The sequence below is a fragment of the Parambassis ranga genome, chromosome 15 (assembly GCF_900634625.1).
Source record: "Parambassis ranga chromosome 15, fParRan2.1, whole genome shotgun sequence".
In the NCBI taxonomy this organism is placed as follows: domain Eukaryota; kingdom Metazoa; phylum Chordata; class Actinopteri; family Ambassidae; genus Parambassis; species Parambassis ranga.
In genome coordinates this window covers 10,914,331-10,933,369 of record NC_041035.1, presented here as the reverse complement: position 1 = coordinate 10,933,369, position 19,039 = coordinate 10,914,331, and the positions used below count along the sequence as shown (strand labels likewise).

Genomic DNA, 19,039 nt, shown 5'->3' with positions numbered 1-19,039 from the left:
CTTGCTGGTCCAAGTCCAGTCATTTCTATGAGTCAGTTTCTAGATGAGGTGTCCAACCAATGGAAGCCTGTGGTTGGCCACTTCATCCCTCAGCTGTCCAGTACAACTGAAAACATTTAAGCGATCCTTCTGGCCAGGCCTAGACAGCATGTGTGTGTGAGTATGTGCATGTCCACTGGGGGGGCGGGGGAGGGGGCAGCCAGGGGTGGCACAGACGGAGAGAGAGGAGATGGACAGTTGTCCACACACGCTGTTCCAAACAAACACAGGCACACGCGCACGCAAATACACAGTCTAAAACAATTCTGTTTCCACTGTTCCAATTCTCTGTATGATCCAATGGTGTTCTGTCAAGCTATCCCGTCTTGGCCCTGCCTGTAATGAGTCCAGCGAGCTCTCCCACTCTGGACAGCTTGTCTGGGGAGCCACATGTCTCTAGTTTGGACTGCTGGAGAAAACAGAACAGCCGGTCTCCTTCCCACACCATCTCTCTCGGACTCCTCATTTCAGTTTCATTTAGTTTTCTGCACAACTTTTCTTTTCCCTTAAGGCCAATTAGTAAATACTACACTATACAGTGCTTAAGACAACAGGAGTCTCTTGTTTCTTGTTAGAACAACAAGATATCAGTAAAATGGGAGAACGTGGGTGATCTGAAGGATCTGAGGGACAGAGGATGTTTAGAAAGATTGAGATAAAACATCTTGAAGTGTATGAAAGTGCATTGAATGAGCACTTTCCTCCATTTAGTTTGAAGTCTTAACTAGCTCATGCTTTGCAATTGTGTTTTATTTTATGAAACTATATACATTTATAAATATTTCAATCACCAGGTCTCTACCTGTGAAGACCTGTTTTCCAGCTTCTTCTTTTTGACGCAGAAACTAATCAACAAGACTAGAATCAGACAAGACTTTTTCAAAAGTCATTATTCTAGGAGAAGTAAATCATGTTGGCGCATCCTTCATTTGCAGCTTGTGGATTTACCAGTAAGAGGCAGAAATGAATCAGCTGTGAGTGTGTCCGTTCCAAGCTTTCTGATTGGACAATTACAACAATGCGCTTGCTAACTGTCACTTAATTAGCAGACTGATTAACTACTCATTTCAGGACAGAGAGTGGAAAGTGGAGAGAGGAATGCGGAGAGGATAGATAGGACAGGTACAAATAGGTAGGCTGAACTTCAGCCAGCAAAAGAGAGAATGAGACAATAAACTTGCACAAACTTTACAGTCTCTCCTTGTTCTTCTGTCTCACACACTCTCCTCCAGGACATCAGCACACCACTGCTCTGCTGGTTTAACACATTTGAGTTGAGAACCAGGCAGACAAAAAGCAGGAAAAGCCTTGATGACGATTAAATAAATAACTCCATAACTATGTGAGCTCACCAGCCATTTGTTAATCAACCCAAACAGGGATTTAATTTAATGCTTTGGCCGAGGCTTGAGCTGATATGCAGATGGTGCAGAGACGGGGCTGTGTGACTGGCACTCTGGGAGCTGGAGAGGTGGTGGGTGGTGGTGTGTGTAGAGGTAGGGAGAGGCAGCAATGAGGGTGGAGGGGAATTGCTCCCACGTTCCAGCACATACACAGCAGCTCAACAGCAGAAAGGGGAATGTGTTGTCTGTCCACATTACAGCACACAAATCCACTTACACATACATACATTCTGTGCTCAAAGCAGTAAACAGATTTAGTTGCAATAAGAAAGAATAAATGACTAATACAGAGAGTGCAGTAGGTGGATTTTTATGTTATCTTAATGACAGACTAGCAATCACTTAACTGCAAATGTAGCTGACAGATTTAATTAGCAATAAATGTAATGTTCCCTTGCAGCCCTATCATGTTAAAATACAAAAATATGAATACAACAAGTAGATAATGTGTATTAATAAATGCAAAAAGAGTTTTTGCAGAGAAATGTAAATATGTTCTGCACCAGGATACAACAGCAGAATGCTGGTAGGTCGGACTGAGTGGAAATTGGTTGTCTGATCTACCTATAGACAAAAGTTGAGACACATACAGACACAGCAGTGTGGGGAAGGGGTTTCACGTGTCTAATGTGAGCATTAGTGGCCAATACTTGAGTAAAAGCATTAAAAGATAGAGTGGAGAAGGAAGAGGGGTGGGGATTAGCTAAACATCAGGCAGGTGGATAAAGGAAGTGTGGAAAGGGGGGAGCTAAGTGTGTTTGGCACAGAGGGCACTGGGGTTAAGAAAGTGGGGAATTGTGTGGTAAGATCCTTTAAGAAGACATCTGTCTAATGGTTTCATCATGTACACAAAAAAAAACCGTACCGTATGCAGGTTGCATATTGCTGGACAGGACATTTGGCATCATTCTATTTAGTCCAAAACATAGGTATGAAAAAAAAAAACCTTTTACCTGTATGGTTAGAAGGATAAGGTTAGGAGCATGACCCCAACACCAGCAGTTTTAACTCCAGCCTGCTCAGACATCTTAAGGCGAATCCAGGCTCTTCAAAGCCAATCCACTTACACTGCATTAGTCTCATTACCACATTGAGGCTGGACTGGTGTTAGTGTGTGCATGAGTGCTTTAAATACATTCACTATCACACATAACAACATAAAAGTGCCACATGCTCCTTGTAAAAACTCAGAAAGCCACTTGCATAACAAGACAAGAACATGGGGGATAACAACTTCTGAAGAATCAAAGAATTAAATTCAGTTTGAAGCTGGGGCTGCAGCTGGGTTTAAAGGTTTAGTGGTGGAGTAATTGCAGAAGCCTATGGCACAGGCTGTGGAACAAGACTTTGTGGAAGCAACAGCAGGGTAGTGATGAAGACGATGCAGGAGTTAGGGGTGAGGGGAAAAAAAGCTGAACACGAGTGAGAGGGGGTCTATGTATATGCAGTTCGGTATATGACAGTGACAGAGATCTGGGGCAGGGCAGGGCTGCCACAAGGCGGCCAGATTGAGTGGAAACCCATGGGAGCATGGCCATCCCTCGGGGGCCACTAGGAGATTTCACCCAGCCAGCTGCACACAGCCAGAGCCTCCTGGTAGACTGAGCTGGATGCACATACACACATGCACACACTACTATGCAGGCTGCCCTGGTGCCCCTCTGCTACCCCAGCTGGTACAGAAGGAGGTACTTGTACATGTAGTCATACACACACACAGGCAATGTACTGTATACAGAGATTCAGTACTGAGAATACTCTGAATCTTGAAAACGACAACCACATTAGAACTTAAAAAGATATTTTGTCTTGTTATTGTCCTCCGTCTTTCTGCTGTGTCTGTTTTCCCCCCTCTCTTAGAAGCCCTCCTCCCTGCAGTACCACTACAATCCAGTAGATGGTGGTGGCTCCCTGGAGCATGATGGCCACTGCTGTGACGCTGACACAGACCTGAAGAATGACTGACAGACATACTGCAGCCAAGACGCCTCTCATACTAATCCCCCTCACAGCACTGATGTGTGTGTGTGTGTGTGTGTATACGGTATATCGATATATATATGACAGGAGGCCATGTGTTTATGTGTCAGTTGGTGTAAGTGTGTGTATTTTGACATGCAGCCACTCAGTTTTAATCTGTGTATGCATGTGTGTGTGTGCATTTATACAAGTGTTTGTTCATGTGTGTTGCAGTGGAAGAGGCAGGGTCCACTGCTTCCTAAAGCACCATGGGATTACTGCGGTGTTAGCATATTAGCATCTTAGCTGGAGGGCTGCTGCTCAACACCACCTGTGCCAGACAGGAGGCTTTGGCTTCCCTGTTACCCCCCCCCACCCACCCACCCTTCCCTACCCCGCACCCACACACACAACACACACAGTTGGTGTGTGAAGGTCACTTAGCTAAGGAAACTGTAATCTTACCATCTTAATGGAATGCAGTAACTACTTTAGTTAGCTTGTGTATTTTAAAAAAAATATATATATAGATCATTACCAAATCACCAAATGAGTAGTTTACAATTCAAGGGTGCTCTACTGTCTTTGAAAAAAATTGCTTACAGTGAAAAATAATAGGTATTGAGACACCAAATAAAAACCTCACCCCATGAAGACCTTACTGTGTTCTGCCTTAATGGTGTTATTCAAAGGATTTTTGTGTGACCTTTTGCTCTAAGTGCTTGTGTTGTGCTCTGTGCTGTTGTGTTTACAAAGGTCTATCCTGTCAAGAAGGATCATTAATGGCAAGAGACACACCTGGGGTCAGGATGACCTCTTGTACAGTACATAAAGCCGGCTTTAGAACAAACTCTTCTCAGACATCATAGAGGGGTGGCTTCTGGTTTTGTGACAATCCACAAGATTTGAAATACTGTATTATCATACAGTATTTATCGTGCTATGATAACACTTAAGAGGTTGTTCACTTTGTGGTTCATAAACAACAAAGTTGATAAAGTCAAGTCACCGCTGTTGGTGTAATCACAACGTATGCCATGAGTCCGTAATCAGAAGTGTGTAGCAACGTGTCTTTCACGCAGCATGTTGCTCTGTGGCCCTTTGATACAGCTCCATTTAAAGATGCAACCTCAATGTCTCACTGTTCCGCCTCACACAAAAAGACAGTCCAATAAAGACTGTTTGAATGTAAATCAATGTTTTTCACCCACATTCGTACTGTAGTCCTAAATTTTAACATACCAATACAGAAAGAGGCTTAAATGGTACTGCTATTAACCAAGCAGCAAAATTCAGGTTTGTGTCTATAATAAATCATAGCAAGAAGAATTAACACTGCTCATAAAGATGGTCTACCCCCCAACACACACACACACATCCTATCTGCCCACACACACCATACTACCAAGGCATAACATGCCATTGAACACACAAAGACTGATCTGTCTGGATGTCTTCTAGCATGTCAACAAGGTAAAAATACAATCTGAGCTAACCAGAACAAAAAAACCCTTGCATTCACACACCCGATAACATTAGGAATGCCACGCTGCTTGTGTGAGAATGTTGTGGATCCAATGCGATTAGAAAAGGCATACACAGCCAATGAGGAGGCTAATCAAATTGCACTGATTGCTGGTATATAGCCACTCTCTGTTCTATCTTTTGGATGGTGTTTAGGGTTGGCAACGTTGATTTCTTTATTTAATTTACACACTTGACATCTACATTAAATAGCATCTATTTCTAAAATGCAGCACACAATTCTAAATATAAGTATTTTATAAGATTATGTTAAAATCTGCATTTTGTGATCTCAGGACCAAGACCTTTTTCAATTTTTAAGGTAGTTTTATTTATTTATTTATTTTTTACCATAACTCAACATTAACTGGATGTAAAACCATCCAATCAGAGGAATTAACAGCGGAGGACTAAATCACTCCATGATGATAACTATGATCAGAAAACAAAGGGGAGACACAGCTGTCTAACTATTGCCTACAACAGACAGGCAACAAGGGGTGTGTGCATGCACGTGCGTGGTGTGGATCCCAACTCTGTCCAGTTGAGCAGTGGTGAACAGGTGCAAAGCTTTGTGCACGGATGTGTGCGTAAGTCACCATTATTCCAGAGTGGCTGGCTCTGTATTATTAATTCAGAAATGCCGGGCTAGGGCTGTGGGCGGCAGCTGGCGTTACGTGTGCATGTGTGTGTTTTTGTGGACAATATAAGGGCCCCCTGGTCTTTTGTTAAGCTCTTGTAGAGCTTTCCTAGAGCAACAAAGAAAAACTGCTCTACATGTCTGCATGTAAACTTTATATATATATATATATATATCCCAAAAGGCAGGAATAAACAATCAAATACTATGCCTTAAGTATAGTCAAGTGCACCACCCCCATCCAGGACTCCCCTCCACACATATGTACACACACACAAACACACACACCAGCCGCTCCTTATTCAAAGCTTCCATTCATGTGTTGCACTGAAGGGCTGACAGTAAGTACTCTTCACCTCACTAACTGCTGCTCTCTGCTCTCCCCTCTATCCTGCCTGGCTACCTGTGTGTCTCTCCACCTGCTACAGTGTGTGCCCATCTGTCCATCTTGATGGGCACATATTTTGAGAAACTGACAACTATTTTAGATCCATTTTAGCTTTTTTTGTAGAGGGGTTCAGTTTTAAGCACATAACTTAAAACATAACATTATACAGCACAAAGAAAGAGCACAACACAGACTTACTCAAATTTCTCACACCCTATTGTCTGCAAGTTACAGAAATTTTAATCATAACTTTTCTGACAAAAAACCCTGACACCACCCAAAACAGGCTTCATGAAAGCTTATATGACTTCTGCTTGTCTGATGCTGTTTACTGGTGTTTAGGCAGTGTAACTTCATGTACCACTGTAGAATTTGGACAAACATATCACACAGTGTGACTGCTTGCCTGTCTGTCACAGTCTGAGGTGACAGACAACTGTATATGTCAGTTCATCTCAGGCAAACACCTCTCTCTCCTTCCCTGAGAGCTGGTGTTTGTCATGTTGTTGTAACGTCTGTCTGTTTGAAAGACTGTTTCTGACAACGTGTCCACCTCAGCTGGCTGACATCAGGCACTCCAGGCTCTGAGACAATTCAGAAGTAGACTATATGTGTTGTGTAATCGGTTTGAGTATATTGTACTTTTGTAATGAGCCTCAAGCCTGCTACTTTACTACTACTCTAAAAATCAGTAACAACCAAAGCATGTTTGATCACTTAACAGAAAAGAATTAGGTGGTATCGTGTTTGTTCCTTAATCACATTCCTTAATTATGATCCTGTAAAATAAAATAAAAAAATATAAAAATACAAGGCTACTAGGTTATTCTTGAATAAAAAGCTACCTCAATACTCAACAGTTTGCTCTACAGACATTCTTAAGATGTAAAAAAGACTGAGCTTCAGCTCTAAATACTAAACTTAACTTAGCCAGCTAGTCCTGCAAAATACTTAATGAGCAGGCCATTTCTCAGGTCTATTCAAACTCCAGATAATGTGTAGAAACACTCAAACCACGGAGCAATATCTAAATATGGCAGATGTTCGTCCTCCTTTCTTCTCTGTTCTCCCCCTCCACCTCCTCTCATACAGCAGTCTGCTGTTGAACCTCATGTTCCAGCCGGTACACTGTGAGACATCTGCACCTCGCTCATCGTTTTTTCTTTCTTTTTCGTCTCATCTTTCCTCTCGACACACACACACACCCAAAGATAGAATTCTTTGCATGATGACAGATGGCAAGTCAACAATTGTACAGCCACAGCCTCTCAAAACACACACACACACACACACCACTTGCACACAGAAACAAACACCACCTTCTTGTCCTCCTGTCCCTTTGTGTCCAATCCCCAATCAGATGCCTTGATTTGTTTCTTACAGTTGATTGTGTGCGTATGTGTGTGTATGTGTGTGTGTGTGTGTGTGTGTGTGTGTGTGTGTGTGTGTGTGTGTGTGTGTGTGTGTGTGTGTGTGTGTGTGCGCCCCCCTCTTTACCTTGGTATATTAAGCACTAGTTTAATGAGAGCATGGTAAGGAGCGGGCCCCAGCCAGTGGACCATATGGGGGCCATTTAGCCCCCTCAGAACATTGAGCCAAGCCTTGCTGACATGATTACCACTGCTCTACACTAGTGTCAGATTGGGAATGGGGAATTTTATCATGGACAGCTAATTAATGACTCGAGATTGGCAACCAGAGATGGAGGAGGCAGAGAGGATGAAAAATTCTGATGCTGTTTGGTCTTTTTTTCTCTGTTTTCATCAGGCAATCTAACAGAGGTTCAGTGAATGCATGTATATAAAAACATGCATGGAAGCACACATTAACACAAACATGTGATATGGTTACATGGAGCTTGCCTTGCATGTACTCTACACTCTCTTCCCATGCTATATCCTTTTGAATGCTTGTATTTAATCATGGCTCACATTTTCAGCGTGTCTGTGTGTGGCACAGCAGGCTGAAGTGACTGCCTTAGTTAATCCTGTCAGAGACAGATTACAGGTGGGAGGATATAAATAGAATGACTGTCCCTTTAACCTGACCACTGTGACACCAGCATGCAGCTCAACTATTAAGTCAGCAGCGAACTCAAACCAAATCAAGTGAACCTACATAATTTACACATGACCAAAAAAAACAGGTGAAACAAGCATCCAGGTAAACAAGGGTGCATTATATGTTTGCATCACACCTTGAAACCAGAGCAGCATCATCTGTAGGACACCCACTAACTACTAGATAAGATTGAAGCAAGGCGTCTGGACTTGTAGAGTTTTCTTGAAGACGTTTCGCTGCTCATCCAAGCAGCTTCATCAGTTCTAACTGTTTGGTGGGGAAACATGGTTTATATGTGGTTGCAGACCTCAGTGGGTGGGTCTGGGTAAAACTTAAACAATAGGACTAAATGTTTCCATACTTACCTGTGATGTTCTGGCTGACTGGGCCAGGTGTGTCTAACGACTGGCTAACAACTATGAAACTGCCGGAGGGGGACTGGTTGACAGCCCTTTGTTCTTACTGTGAGTATGTGCAAACTTTCTGGGAATGGATGGAATCACTGCATTGTATGTGGTAGAAAGATGATGTCTGAGGCCACCACCTCTGTTAAGGGAAGGTTTTTCCAGCTTAACATAGATGGCTTCCTTGACTCCTCTTTCATACCACCTTTCCTCCCTGTCTAAAATGTGAACATTGTTGTCCTCAAATGAGTGTCCTTTGTCTTTGAGGTGGAGGTGAACAGCTGAGTGTTGTCCTTGTCCAATCTTCTCTACATATGGTGACCTGGATGACTGAGAATCTTCATCAACACCCACTAACTACTGCAACAGCTATGCTAACTAGCTTTGCAGTAAGTGATATCATAATGGCAACAGTTCTGTATGCTACCATTCATTAATATATTTCTTATCCAAATAAACTGAATTTCTTATTCTTTTTCAGAATTCAGTCTCTGTGAGGTCGAGTTGTATGAGGTATTTATTCAAAGTCAGCACATTAGAGTTCCTCCAGTAGTAGGTATTTTAGCATCTGAAGCATCAAGATCTACCTATTTACAGAATATAATGAAATATATTTTCACTGCTTTAACCCTCCCTCAGATGGCAGTTTGATCTATGTTCACTTTATTATGGTTATACAAATAAGGCAATGCAAAGGTTTGTGTTAGGGAATAGGACAAAATACATTAAGGATGTAAGAAATTTTCCAGAGCAACTATGGCTGTCCAGATGCCTCTGGCAAACAGATAAAGACCACTGTCTACCATTACAGCCATGTTTGAAACCAGTGTTTGTGAGCTAAAAAAGAAAGGGAGATAGTGATACTCTACTCAACTCTTGTGCAACAAGTTTGTTTGTAAGTGTGCATCACATCGCAGGAATATTGCAGCAAATCACATTTCCAGCATACAGTAAACAATACAATATTTGGTCGCCTCTTGTAAGCAATAGTTTGGTTACTGATGTGCTGTTGTCATTTCTTAATAATATAAATACATGGATCAATATATCATATATATCCATATATATCATAAACAAAAAATGCCCAAGAAAAAACACTGAAGTGGCAATGAGTCTTACTCTAGGGTCCCTCTCCTGTTAGCTTACACTTACTTTTACATTAGCTGTTAGCCACTAGTCACTAATCTGTTGGCCTAAATCAGCCGAACCAACCCCCACTATAACCTGTCTCCTTTAATCAGCCCAAAGCCTCCTCTAACCAGCCCACAATACCTCAAGATGTTAAACTACACACTGCCCCTTTAGTCTAATCTCTGTGTTAGCACATTTAAACATAGATTCTGGTTTCCGCTTCAGCTCAAATTGCGTTGTTCAAGTGTTGACGGAGTTGCTGCTGTCACCAGATCACATGGGATCAGTACAGAAATGTCTATGAGATTCCTGTGTGCAGTAGGCGAACAGGATATTTACAGTACCTCCTAAGTAATCCATTTAATACACCCGGGAAAAAGATAATTAACTTATTTAAATGAATAGTAGTCTCTTGTATTTGGGTAAAGGGAAAAGGTTGGTAAATGGTGATTTATTAATATTAACAAAAATTGATGCCGTCTTCATTTGTTGCAGATTGTGCATTTTCTTTCATTATTACCAGCATGTTTTATTTAATATGTATGTAATGTGTTTATCCAACAATCTGCTTCTGATTACACTTGTAGTCTAGGAATATGTTTCAATTATGAAATATACATGAATTGCTGAATCCTTGCTGCTGTAGAAAAATAATCATAATTCTGTTTGGGTAAAGTGTACACATTTAAATGTATGTGCATCCATCCATGCTGTGACCAAACATTTGAGGTCAGCATTTTTGATGATGCTGAGCTGCAAACTAATTTGATTACTCAACCTCTCGTCCCTTTACCCCCTCATACTTCCGCTATCCAAGTTCTCCATCTGCACTGATCAGCACTCCATTCATTGATCCATTCATTCATTTATAGAAGACTGCCTCACTCTACACACTTCCATTAATCCATCCTGTTTGCATGGCTTTTACAAGGAGACTTTACTCACTGCTGATCTGACTGAGTTCACAGAGTAATACTACTTCAGGCCACTTAGAAATAAACAAACCCACACAAGGCAGTATACAAAATCATAATGCAGCATGTTGGGCCTATTCTGAAAACATGAAGAAATACAGAAAAGATCATTTAGCTTTGTTTTATTGAACAGATGCTCATCACTTTTTACCCTTTTCTGTTGCAGACTACTTTGTATCAGACATGAGAGTGTGTCTGGTGCAGCATTTGGATTTTAAGTTTTAATATCTAAGTTTTCCACCCAAAAACAACTGCAAAACAAAAATTGAAGATGACATGCTGCCATACCCGCTAGTTGCAGGTCGCTTCAGTTGACGACTTGTCTGCCTCTGTTCTGTGGTGGCTGTATCTGTCACAAACTCTCTGTCTCTGCCTGTCTCTCCGGTGCTGTTTGTCTGTAGGCTCTGCAGACAAGTCTGTCTGTGCTGTGCTGTCAGTCTGTCTGTCTGACTGTCTGGCTGACTGCCATTCTCTGCAGTGTAGAGTGAGTCATTCTTAGGACAATGGAGACAGTTTGTAAAGCCACACTGGAGCGTACACTTCCTCCGGATGTGCAAGAGGATGCCATTCATAACAAAGCCTGCACTGTCTGCCTGTCTGCTATGGCCCTGTATATGCATGTGGGTTTGAGAAATAAGAGGGGATGGAAAGAGGAGGACAGGAAGGTGGACAGGCAGAGAAACAAAAAAGAGAAGAGGAGAGAGGAGAGAGGAGAGGAGAGAAGAGAGGAGAGGGGAGGAGAAGGGCAACACAGCAGACAGTGGCGGCAGCAGTGGCTGGTGATTGATATCAGAGATCTGGCACTGCCACCTGATCCAGCCAGCCAGCCTCTAGCAACACTGAACTCACTGAACTCACTGAGGCAAGATGGCTGCCTCACTGCACTGCACCCACTGAACCCCACAGCAGTCTAATGTATACAGTATAGCACTAGCAGTTTCAAAAGGATTAAATCGTAGCACAGACAAAAGTTGGTAAAAAGACAGGTGCGATGCTTCAGCTGCATGACTCAGAGCCCGGCAAGAATCAAATGGTGTACACACATACAGTAAAAGGATTTTCATGGACAGAAACACTGAATATGAAACAAAATTATGCCGATGAATGTGCCCTCATAACCTTCTTTGCTACCAAAAAATCAAGCACAATTGCACTTGAACATGACTGAACTGCCAGAAGAACCGAAGGGAAATGTCTTTACTACTTGGGTGCTCATTCCAATATTATTAAGAGAGTTGTGTTTACTTGTGCTGGAATTTCTTGCTTGTCACAGCCTGTGGGAACATCTGCATTTCATCTGATTTTATTCTTGTAGAGTAAAGTCATTTGCAACCCTTATTTAAACTAAAATAAGTTACTAAAAAGAAGTGAAAAGTGTAAACTGCACTTACTATATTTCAAAAACACTACACTCAGTGATATCTTCTGATATCTACAAGAATTCAATGTTAACATGGAACTCTACTTGTACCTAAATATAAAAAAATTAATTATCTATTTCTTTATCACATTTGTCTTTAGTTATTTTGCCAAGTTGCATGATTACTCCTAGCATCCCACACCATATGTGTGTTTGTTTAAATCATTCAGGGGGAGACAGAGACAAGATTCACACCACATTGACAAAGCTGTATCTCATCTGATTAGAAGCTTCGTGGAGCAACACTTCTGGGGGACAGAGAGCGTGTCAAAGAAAAGATGATGCTGTTCTCCCTGTCTTTCTCCTTCAGTGTTTCTCCTCCCTCCTGGCCATCTGTTGTGCTGACTGCTGTGTAGGCTGATGCTGATGGAAGTAACAGTATCCACAACTACAGTGGCTGACTGTGACCTCTGTGGCCTCACATGGGTTGACAGAAGGTAAAGTTCTGTTTAGGCCAGAATTATTTTTCAGATTTAGGTTTTTAAAGATGAATCTAAAAGGCGCCCTGTAACTGCTGTTGACTCAAAGAACAGCTTTTTGTCACCACACTTCCAGCAGAGTCAAAGTATCTTTAATCCTTCAGTTGTAATCATTAGGAACAAGTCAGTCACCTTTATGCTATACTGTGTGCATGTTCATTGTTTTCAAAGATAAAGAAATGAAGCAGCTAAGTGCACTCCTCACTCTGATTCAATGAAAAGCAGGAAGGAAATTATCGCCATGGTAGTGAGCGAGCACTGAAAGCCTCGGTCATCTGAGGACATAATGTACTGTTTTATTTTGAAGAGGCGAAGGTCCTAAGGTTTGTTGCAGGACGATGATTAGCTACTGGTGGTAAACAACGAACTGAGTTCATATACAAACGGAGAAGAACATCTTTTTAATGTGTTTTTGTTCATATAATCTCTTATGTCTTATGAATCTTCTAATAAAATCAGAGGAACAAGTGAAGGAAGGTAATAAAGTGACAGAATCTAAAGCTTTGATAAGCCATGAGCAAGACATCTACATTATTAACTTTTTTGATAGGAAGAGAAAACACCTAAGTTTAATCAATTAGTTATTTCACTTTTGTTTACAGTAAGGCCACAACTAATTAATAAAATACATTCATTCAAAACTCCACAAATAGAAACCACATTATAAATACATAACTGTGCAAATGCAGTATGTCTCTGCATGTCTCTGCATACCATGCATGCCAATATATTCGGCAGCAAGTTTTGATGAACCAAACCATCAGACCTTATGCCTATATCATATTACAATTTAAAAATTACTTTTTGACAGCAATGCACACTGTCGGTGTAATAACCCATCAAACCCCTCCCCTCAGACAGGAGACTGAGGAATCCAGAGCAAGACCACCAGGCTCAGAAACAGCGTCTTCCCTGAAGCTGTCAGACTATTGAACTCTAGCCATGCTTCATAGAACTACAACATGAAAATGCAAGTAATTTATCTAAAAATATTAACTGTAACAATTATGATATTACGATCTGAGTAAACTGTACTCTGGAATACTCAGAAACTTTAAATATTCTTCCGATAAATTTTTAAAAGTTTCTTAAAATCGACTTAAACAACACCAAGCATCACTCTTTTACAGAGGGGTCAGGGATCTTTCTCTGTTGTTCTCCCATCTATTTTTGCATCTATTGCTTAGAGAAGTTAGAAAGTCCAGGCCTTACAGACAGTGACAACACATCTCAATGCAAGCACAGAACCCCTTTACTATCCTTCTCAGGCTCTCTTGCTATTTTATTTCAGTAAAAAAAGCTGTATAATGACTAAGACTGCAGTCTTTGCTGTATCACGACCTGGACAGTGAGTCAGCACCCTGACCCTGCTTGTCTCCACACACACAAACACAGACAAAGATTTAGCATATGATGCAGACAAACATTCATATTCCTGACACAAACAAACACCCCTCCCTTCCTAACCTCTATCTCTCTCTCTCACACTGACAAACACTGATATTGCTGCGTCGTGACTGGGGGCGATGTGTTCCTCTTAATATGCACAGACTACTGTCTGAGGATCACACTGGCATGCTGGTACAGACAGACAAAGACCCCCCCCCCTTCTTCAGCAATACAGTCTGATGTACATTTGACACAGTGAGAGAGTGAGAGAGAGCATCCACTCCATGTAGTAAGGAGCAATCAGCATGTTCTCCTGCTGTGCTGTGTAGTGTGAGCCTACATTACCCAGAAACCTGTTGTCTGTTATGCATCCATGTCACTTCCTGTTCAACAGTTTCTGCTACACATTCGTAGTATCACATTTGTATCAAGAGAATGGTGCGCACTGGCCTAAAAGTCTGGAAATCCCCTTTTGTCTGCCCCTGGGGCTCTCTCTCTATAAAACACATGTTCACACACACTCATCCTTGAGCCTGAAGAAATCAGCAACAGCAGACACACGACCCCATTAAATTGTGGTTTGTTGTGTGTCAGTGCTGCAGTCACCACAGAGCTTCTGTATATCACTTCTGGCTGAGTTTGGCCCTGCTATAAATTACTTTTCACTTGTTGCAGCAACCAGTAACTGAGCATAAACTCCAAGAACAAGGAAGTACTATTTTTACTATGTGCTCTTTAGCTATTACAACATCTTCCCCTTTTCTCATTCATGTAGTTATAAACAGGATGTGTTGTCAGTACCCCCCCCCCCCCCCGACTCCACCCCAACTAACCCCTCAACCCCTTGTCATATGATTCTCAGTGACACCACTCAGGATTTTCTACGAACGTAAGATGTTAAATAAATCAACAGAGGCAAAACTAAACTGATTTTGCTGGCCAGTGGTCACACTGGCATGACAGAACTCTATGCACCAGTACTGGTATAGTTCATAATTGCACATACACACGTGTACATGCGCATACCCATGCACACAGTACTGTTTTTCAGAGGTTCAGAAAACAATGTGTGGGAGAAAACACACATACACACACTTGTACATTGGATAATCAGACATCCATGTGATCACTCACACACATACTCAATCGCAAACACTCACATCCCACCGGCACATGTGGACAGGCACGACCAGGCCCTCAGTCTAGACAAGAAGCAGAGAAGAGAACACAGAGGCACAGAGGAGGAGGGTAGAAGAAGAGAGGCACTGGATGTACTTACCCCGTTTCTGGAGCCATCCCTCTCTAACGATGGTGACATCGCTCATGGTTCCTTCACGCCGAGTCTGATGCCGCTACACGCCTGCTCCACAGAGAGAGAGAGAGGGAGGAGGGGAGGAGAGGAGGAGAGGAGAGAAAGAGAGGGAGAGGAGGAGAGGAGGGGGGCCGGCTCTCCCAGCCTCCGCGTCACTCTCCCTCCCTTCCTTTCCCGTTCACCCTCTCGTTCGCGCAGTCTCTCTCAGACACACACACGCGCAAACACGCGGTGTGTATGTCTACGTGTGTGTGTCGTTTTGCTTCCTGTTGTGGCTTATCTCCCTGCCTCCCTCCCTTCTTCGTCTTCTTCTCCCCCTCCTCCTCCACCTCCTCCTCCTCCTCTTTCGTTCCCTCTCCAGACCTTCCTCCTCAACAGCAGTGACTCAGCCTGGAAGGAAGTGAAAGGAGAAAAAAAAAGAAAAAGAAGGCATGGATTTATTTTTCTCCTCCTCTTGCTGGTCCCTCTCTCCCTTCTTCCCTTCCGAAGCCGTTTTCACAAACTGACAAGACAAACAACTAGTTATTGTGAGGACAAATGCTTCCTCTCTTCTCTCCCCACCCAATCATATACCCACTTCCTTTTTTTATCACTAACACTCTCTCTGATAAACAGGATGAAATATTGCAGAGCTCTTGATAAAGCAAAAACTGACCTTGATTGCTGGACAAATACTTTTGAGCTCTGTTCTGAATTCATTCACAGATATTTTTGTTCCAGGTAGCAGGTTTTGCTGGGTACAAAACCTAGACTACCTTTCTGTGTTCGAAATATATCTGGATGTCAAATTCTTTTGTCAATGTGTGTGTGTAGGCTGATTTGTCTGTCTGTGTGTGGGAGGTGGGAGAGCATCTCAGGACTGTGGAGTAGGGCTTGGTTATAAATAGCAACAACGGCAGTTAGGGATGCTCTCACACTCTCTTTCTCTCTGCAAATCTCTGCACCTCTCTGTCGTCTCACTCCTGCTCGCCCTCCCCTCTCTCTCCCTCTCTCTCTGCATAACTGCTGCGTTCACCTCAAATGCACCCTACTACACTGTATTACACAACCTGCAACAACACTACACTACACCGCTCAGCTTGAATGGAAACCAGCACGATGGTGGCTAGGCTAACAGTCATAGCTATCTAGCTGGAAATGAGTATTCTGATCAGACAGTGTCTGCACTGCTGCAGACACTTTGGAGGGATTGCAGCGTCAGAGTAAGGGGCTGGAACAGACGCACACATCCTAGTGAGTGACATCAAGCTTTTTTTTTTTTTAATGTTGAGGAAGCAGAACCATGACTGACTGGAAACCAAATGAACCAACAAAATCCCTTTTCATATATGCAACAAAAGAATAGAACATTGTTCTCTTTAAAAAGAAGTGTGCATTTTTGACATTTTAAATAAAGGTTGGAAGTGACAATCTTTTGACAGACACTAAAATCTGGACTAAGATTTAACATCACAGTGTTATACAATGAAGATTCAGTTATCATTGTTTTGACTAAACATTAGTAAAATCAAGGAGAGGGGAAGAATGTCCAGACAGTGGCAACCCCTTGTAGCCAGGGCAGCTGTTGCTATGGTGATGTGTGCTGCCATAATGAACCAACCATGCCAGGGAAAGGACCTGCCAGATAACATTTATTTCATGGTATTTAATTCCACAGATCCCAAGAGGGAAAAATGATAAACAAAAGAGTGGTCAACAAAACTGAAAACATTGAACAGGTAAAGGGATTCAGCTTTTTACATGAACTAGTTCATATCCAATTATGCATCTAAGAAATCATGTTCTCAATATAGTTTGGGCAGGGTGCCTTTGTCTGTATGCAAGAAACAGGATCTCCTTCCATTCATCCATCCATCCATCATCCAAACCCACTTTGTCCTGCAGTGCAGGGTCACGGGGGGGCTGGAGCCTATCCCAGCTTTCTACAGGTGAGAGGCAGGGTCACCAGTCAGAAACAGGATCTCATTCAATGAAAATAAGTCAGAATTGTGAACCTAGTTCTCAGCTGTGATCAGTGCATTACAAAAAAGTATAGCATAATTGCTGAACTCACACACAATTTACTCCAAATGTATGAGTCAACTGATTTAAGCTACAAAGTATTTTTAACTGCATTAGTTTTAGTTTTTAAGCAGGACTGTTTCAAGCTGTAAATGATGAATGGGAACACAACCAGACCTGGCTGAATTGTAAGCCCCTTTTCCTTTTCAAACATTCTCCAATGCTGCCAAAAGGTTTAAACCTATGTGTACATGCTATGCAAAATGTCAGGAGACGGCAATTGGCTAAAATACAGTATGCCCTTGTGTGGCTTTTTTACAAACCCTACAGTGTAATATACTACAGGCTGCTATTCCATGCAAAGCTCCAAATCAGTTATTCAATGCAATCCTCTTGTTCCGGAAAGCACACTTCTCACCTTATCTCACCTCATTTCAGCCGAAACAGTGGCCTCACACAAACTCTCGCTGACATCAGCAGCAGTGAGCCCACAATCCTCTTCCTAAAATCAAAGCCAGCCTTTGGCAGGATCTCAAGTGTTACAATGAGCTGGATGTGTCTCAGCCATGTTTTTTTCAGTTGTTCATGATGTAACTCTGATGGAAGAAATTTGCATTAATCCTGATCTATATAACCGTTACACAGACAGCCTAATATTGAAATTACCTTTTGTCTTTTCTGGCAACCATGCTGTAGCAGCCTGTATCTTGGGTATCCAATACCATGTCTGCATTAACAGATTGATAGCAGATACGCAGCTCATAGAGTGAGGGATTTTCTGCATGTATTTCTGCTTTGAAGCAAACTCTACTGTTCCATGGCCATTTTCACAAAAAAAGTACAGTATGCTGTACAATGCCAGACAGCAGCACTGACATGTTTCCCATCAACACCATTATTATCAGAGATAACATTCTCTGGGAGTGACACACCCTCTTAATCATACATGTGGTCACTTGTACAGTCAAATCAAGCCAGGCTTACTGTAACTTGCTGTTTCTCTCTACCACAGTATGAAAATCACCATGATATCAGTAGAGTGTAATGTTGCAAACATTACTGAAGCCTTGTAGCAAGTCTGATTAGCTGTTAGGATGAATGACTGTTTACATGGTGTTTATTAGCATCCTGGCACAAAAGCCAGAAAAACTGACACTGTCAACAGATTTGCCTTTGATGACTCCCAATACACAATGTGTGATTATTTTTTGAATATTTTAATTATTATGTGTTTATTAAACATGTATGGTTTTAAACTGAAGTGCTACAGGCTGAATATACGTTTCTGCTGGACTACAGGTAGAATGTTAAACAAGGGTAAGTTTGAATGCACAGAACTCAACATGAATCCTTTAAAAAAACCTGATAACAAGTTAATTAGTGTGTACTAAACACACTTTCATCCTGGTTTTCAGAAACCTGCCCTGGTTCTGAGAAACTTGAGTATGTTACCTGATGTCTCAGGCAGAGACCAAGCTAGTTCTGCAAATAATCCCCTCTCATAGTGGCAGAGATAGTGATCAAAACACACTGATCCAAAACGTGGATAACATTATAATCATAAGGTATAAGCAACCAGTTATTCATAATTCACAGAAACCAAACATAAACCCTATGAGTCTAAACCCCTGTATATTATTGCACATGTACACGAACTCATTCATTCGACCTATCAACTAAATGGACTACAGGACATCACTGACCGTGTAAATGATGCTTATCGGCGCAGATCATGAATGATTCAGACACACTGATACCAGCACTGCATGATGCGGTGTTAACTGGCCGTAAACTGACGCACGTTGCATCAACCATGGTGGTAAGCGATATAAATACATATATTTAAACCCATATTTCTTTCGATAAACAAAAACTGAAACAAGCCTTTTAACAGACAGGGGTGCAGACTGCTAGC

At 42.0% G+C, this 19,039-nt stretch overlaps 1 protein-coding gene across 1 annotated transcript in view; it reads right to left on the bottom strand.

Annotated features, from left to right (window-relative positions):
• The window catches only part of LOC114446964 (RAC-gamma serine/threonine-protein kinase), a 39,200-nt gene extending 23,833 nt beyond the window's left edge, over positions 1 to 15,367 (bottom strand). The window contains exon 1 of the mRNA XM_028422885.1: positions 15,091 to 15,367. Within this exon, the coding sequence (XP_028278686.1) occupies positions 15,091 to 15,136 (46 nt within the window). The 5' untranslated portion in view covers positions 15,137 to 15,367. The remainder of the gene's footprint in view (positions 1 to 15,090) is intronic.
• Between the last annotated feature and the right edge of the window lie 3,672 nt (positions 15,368 to 19,039).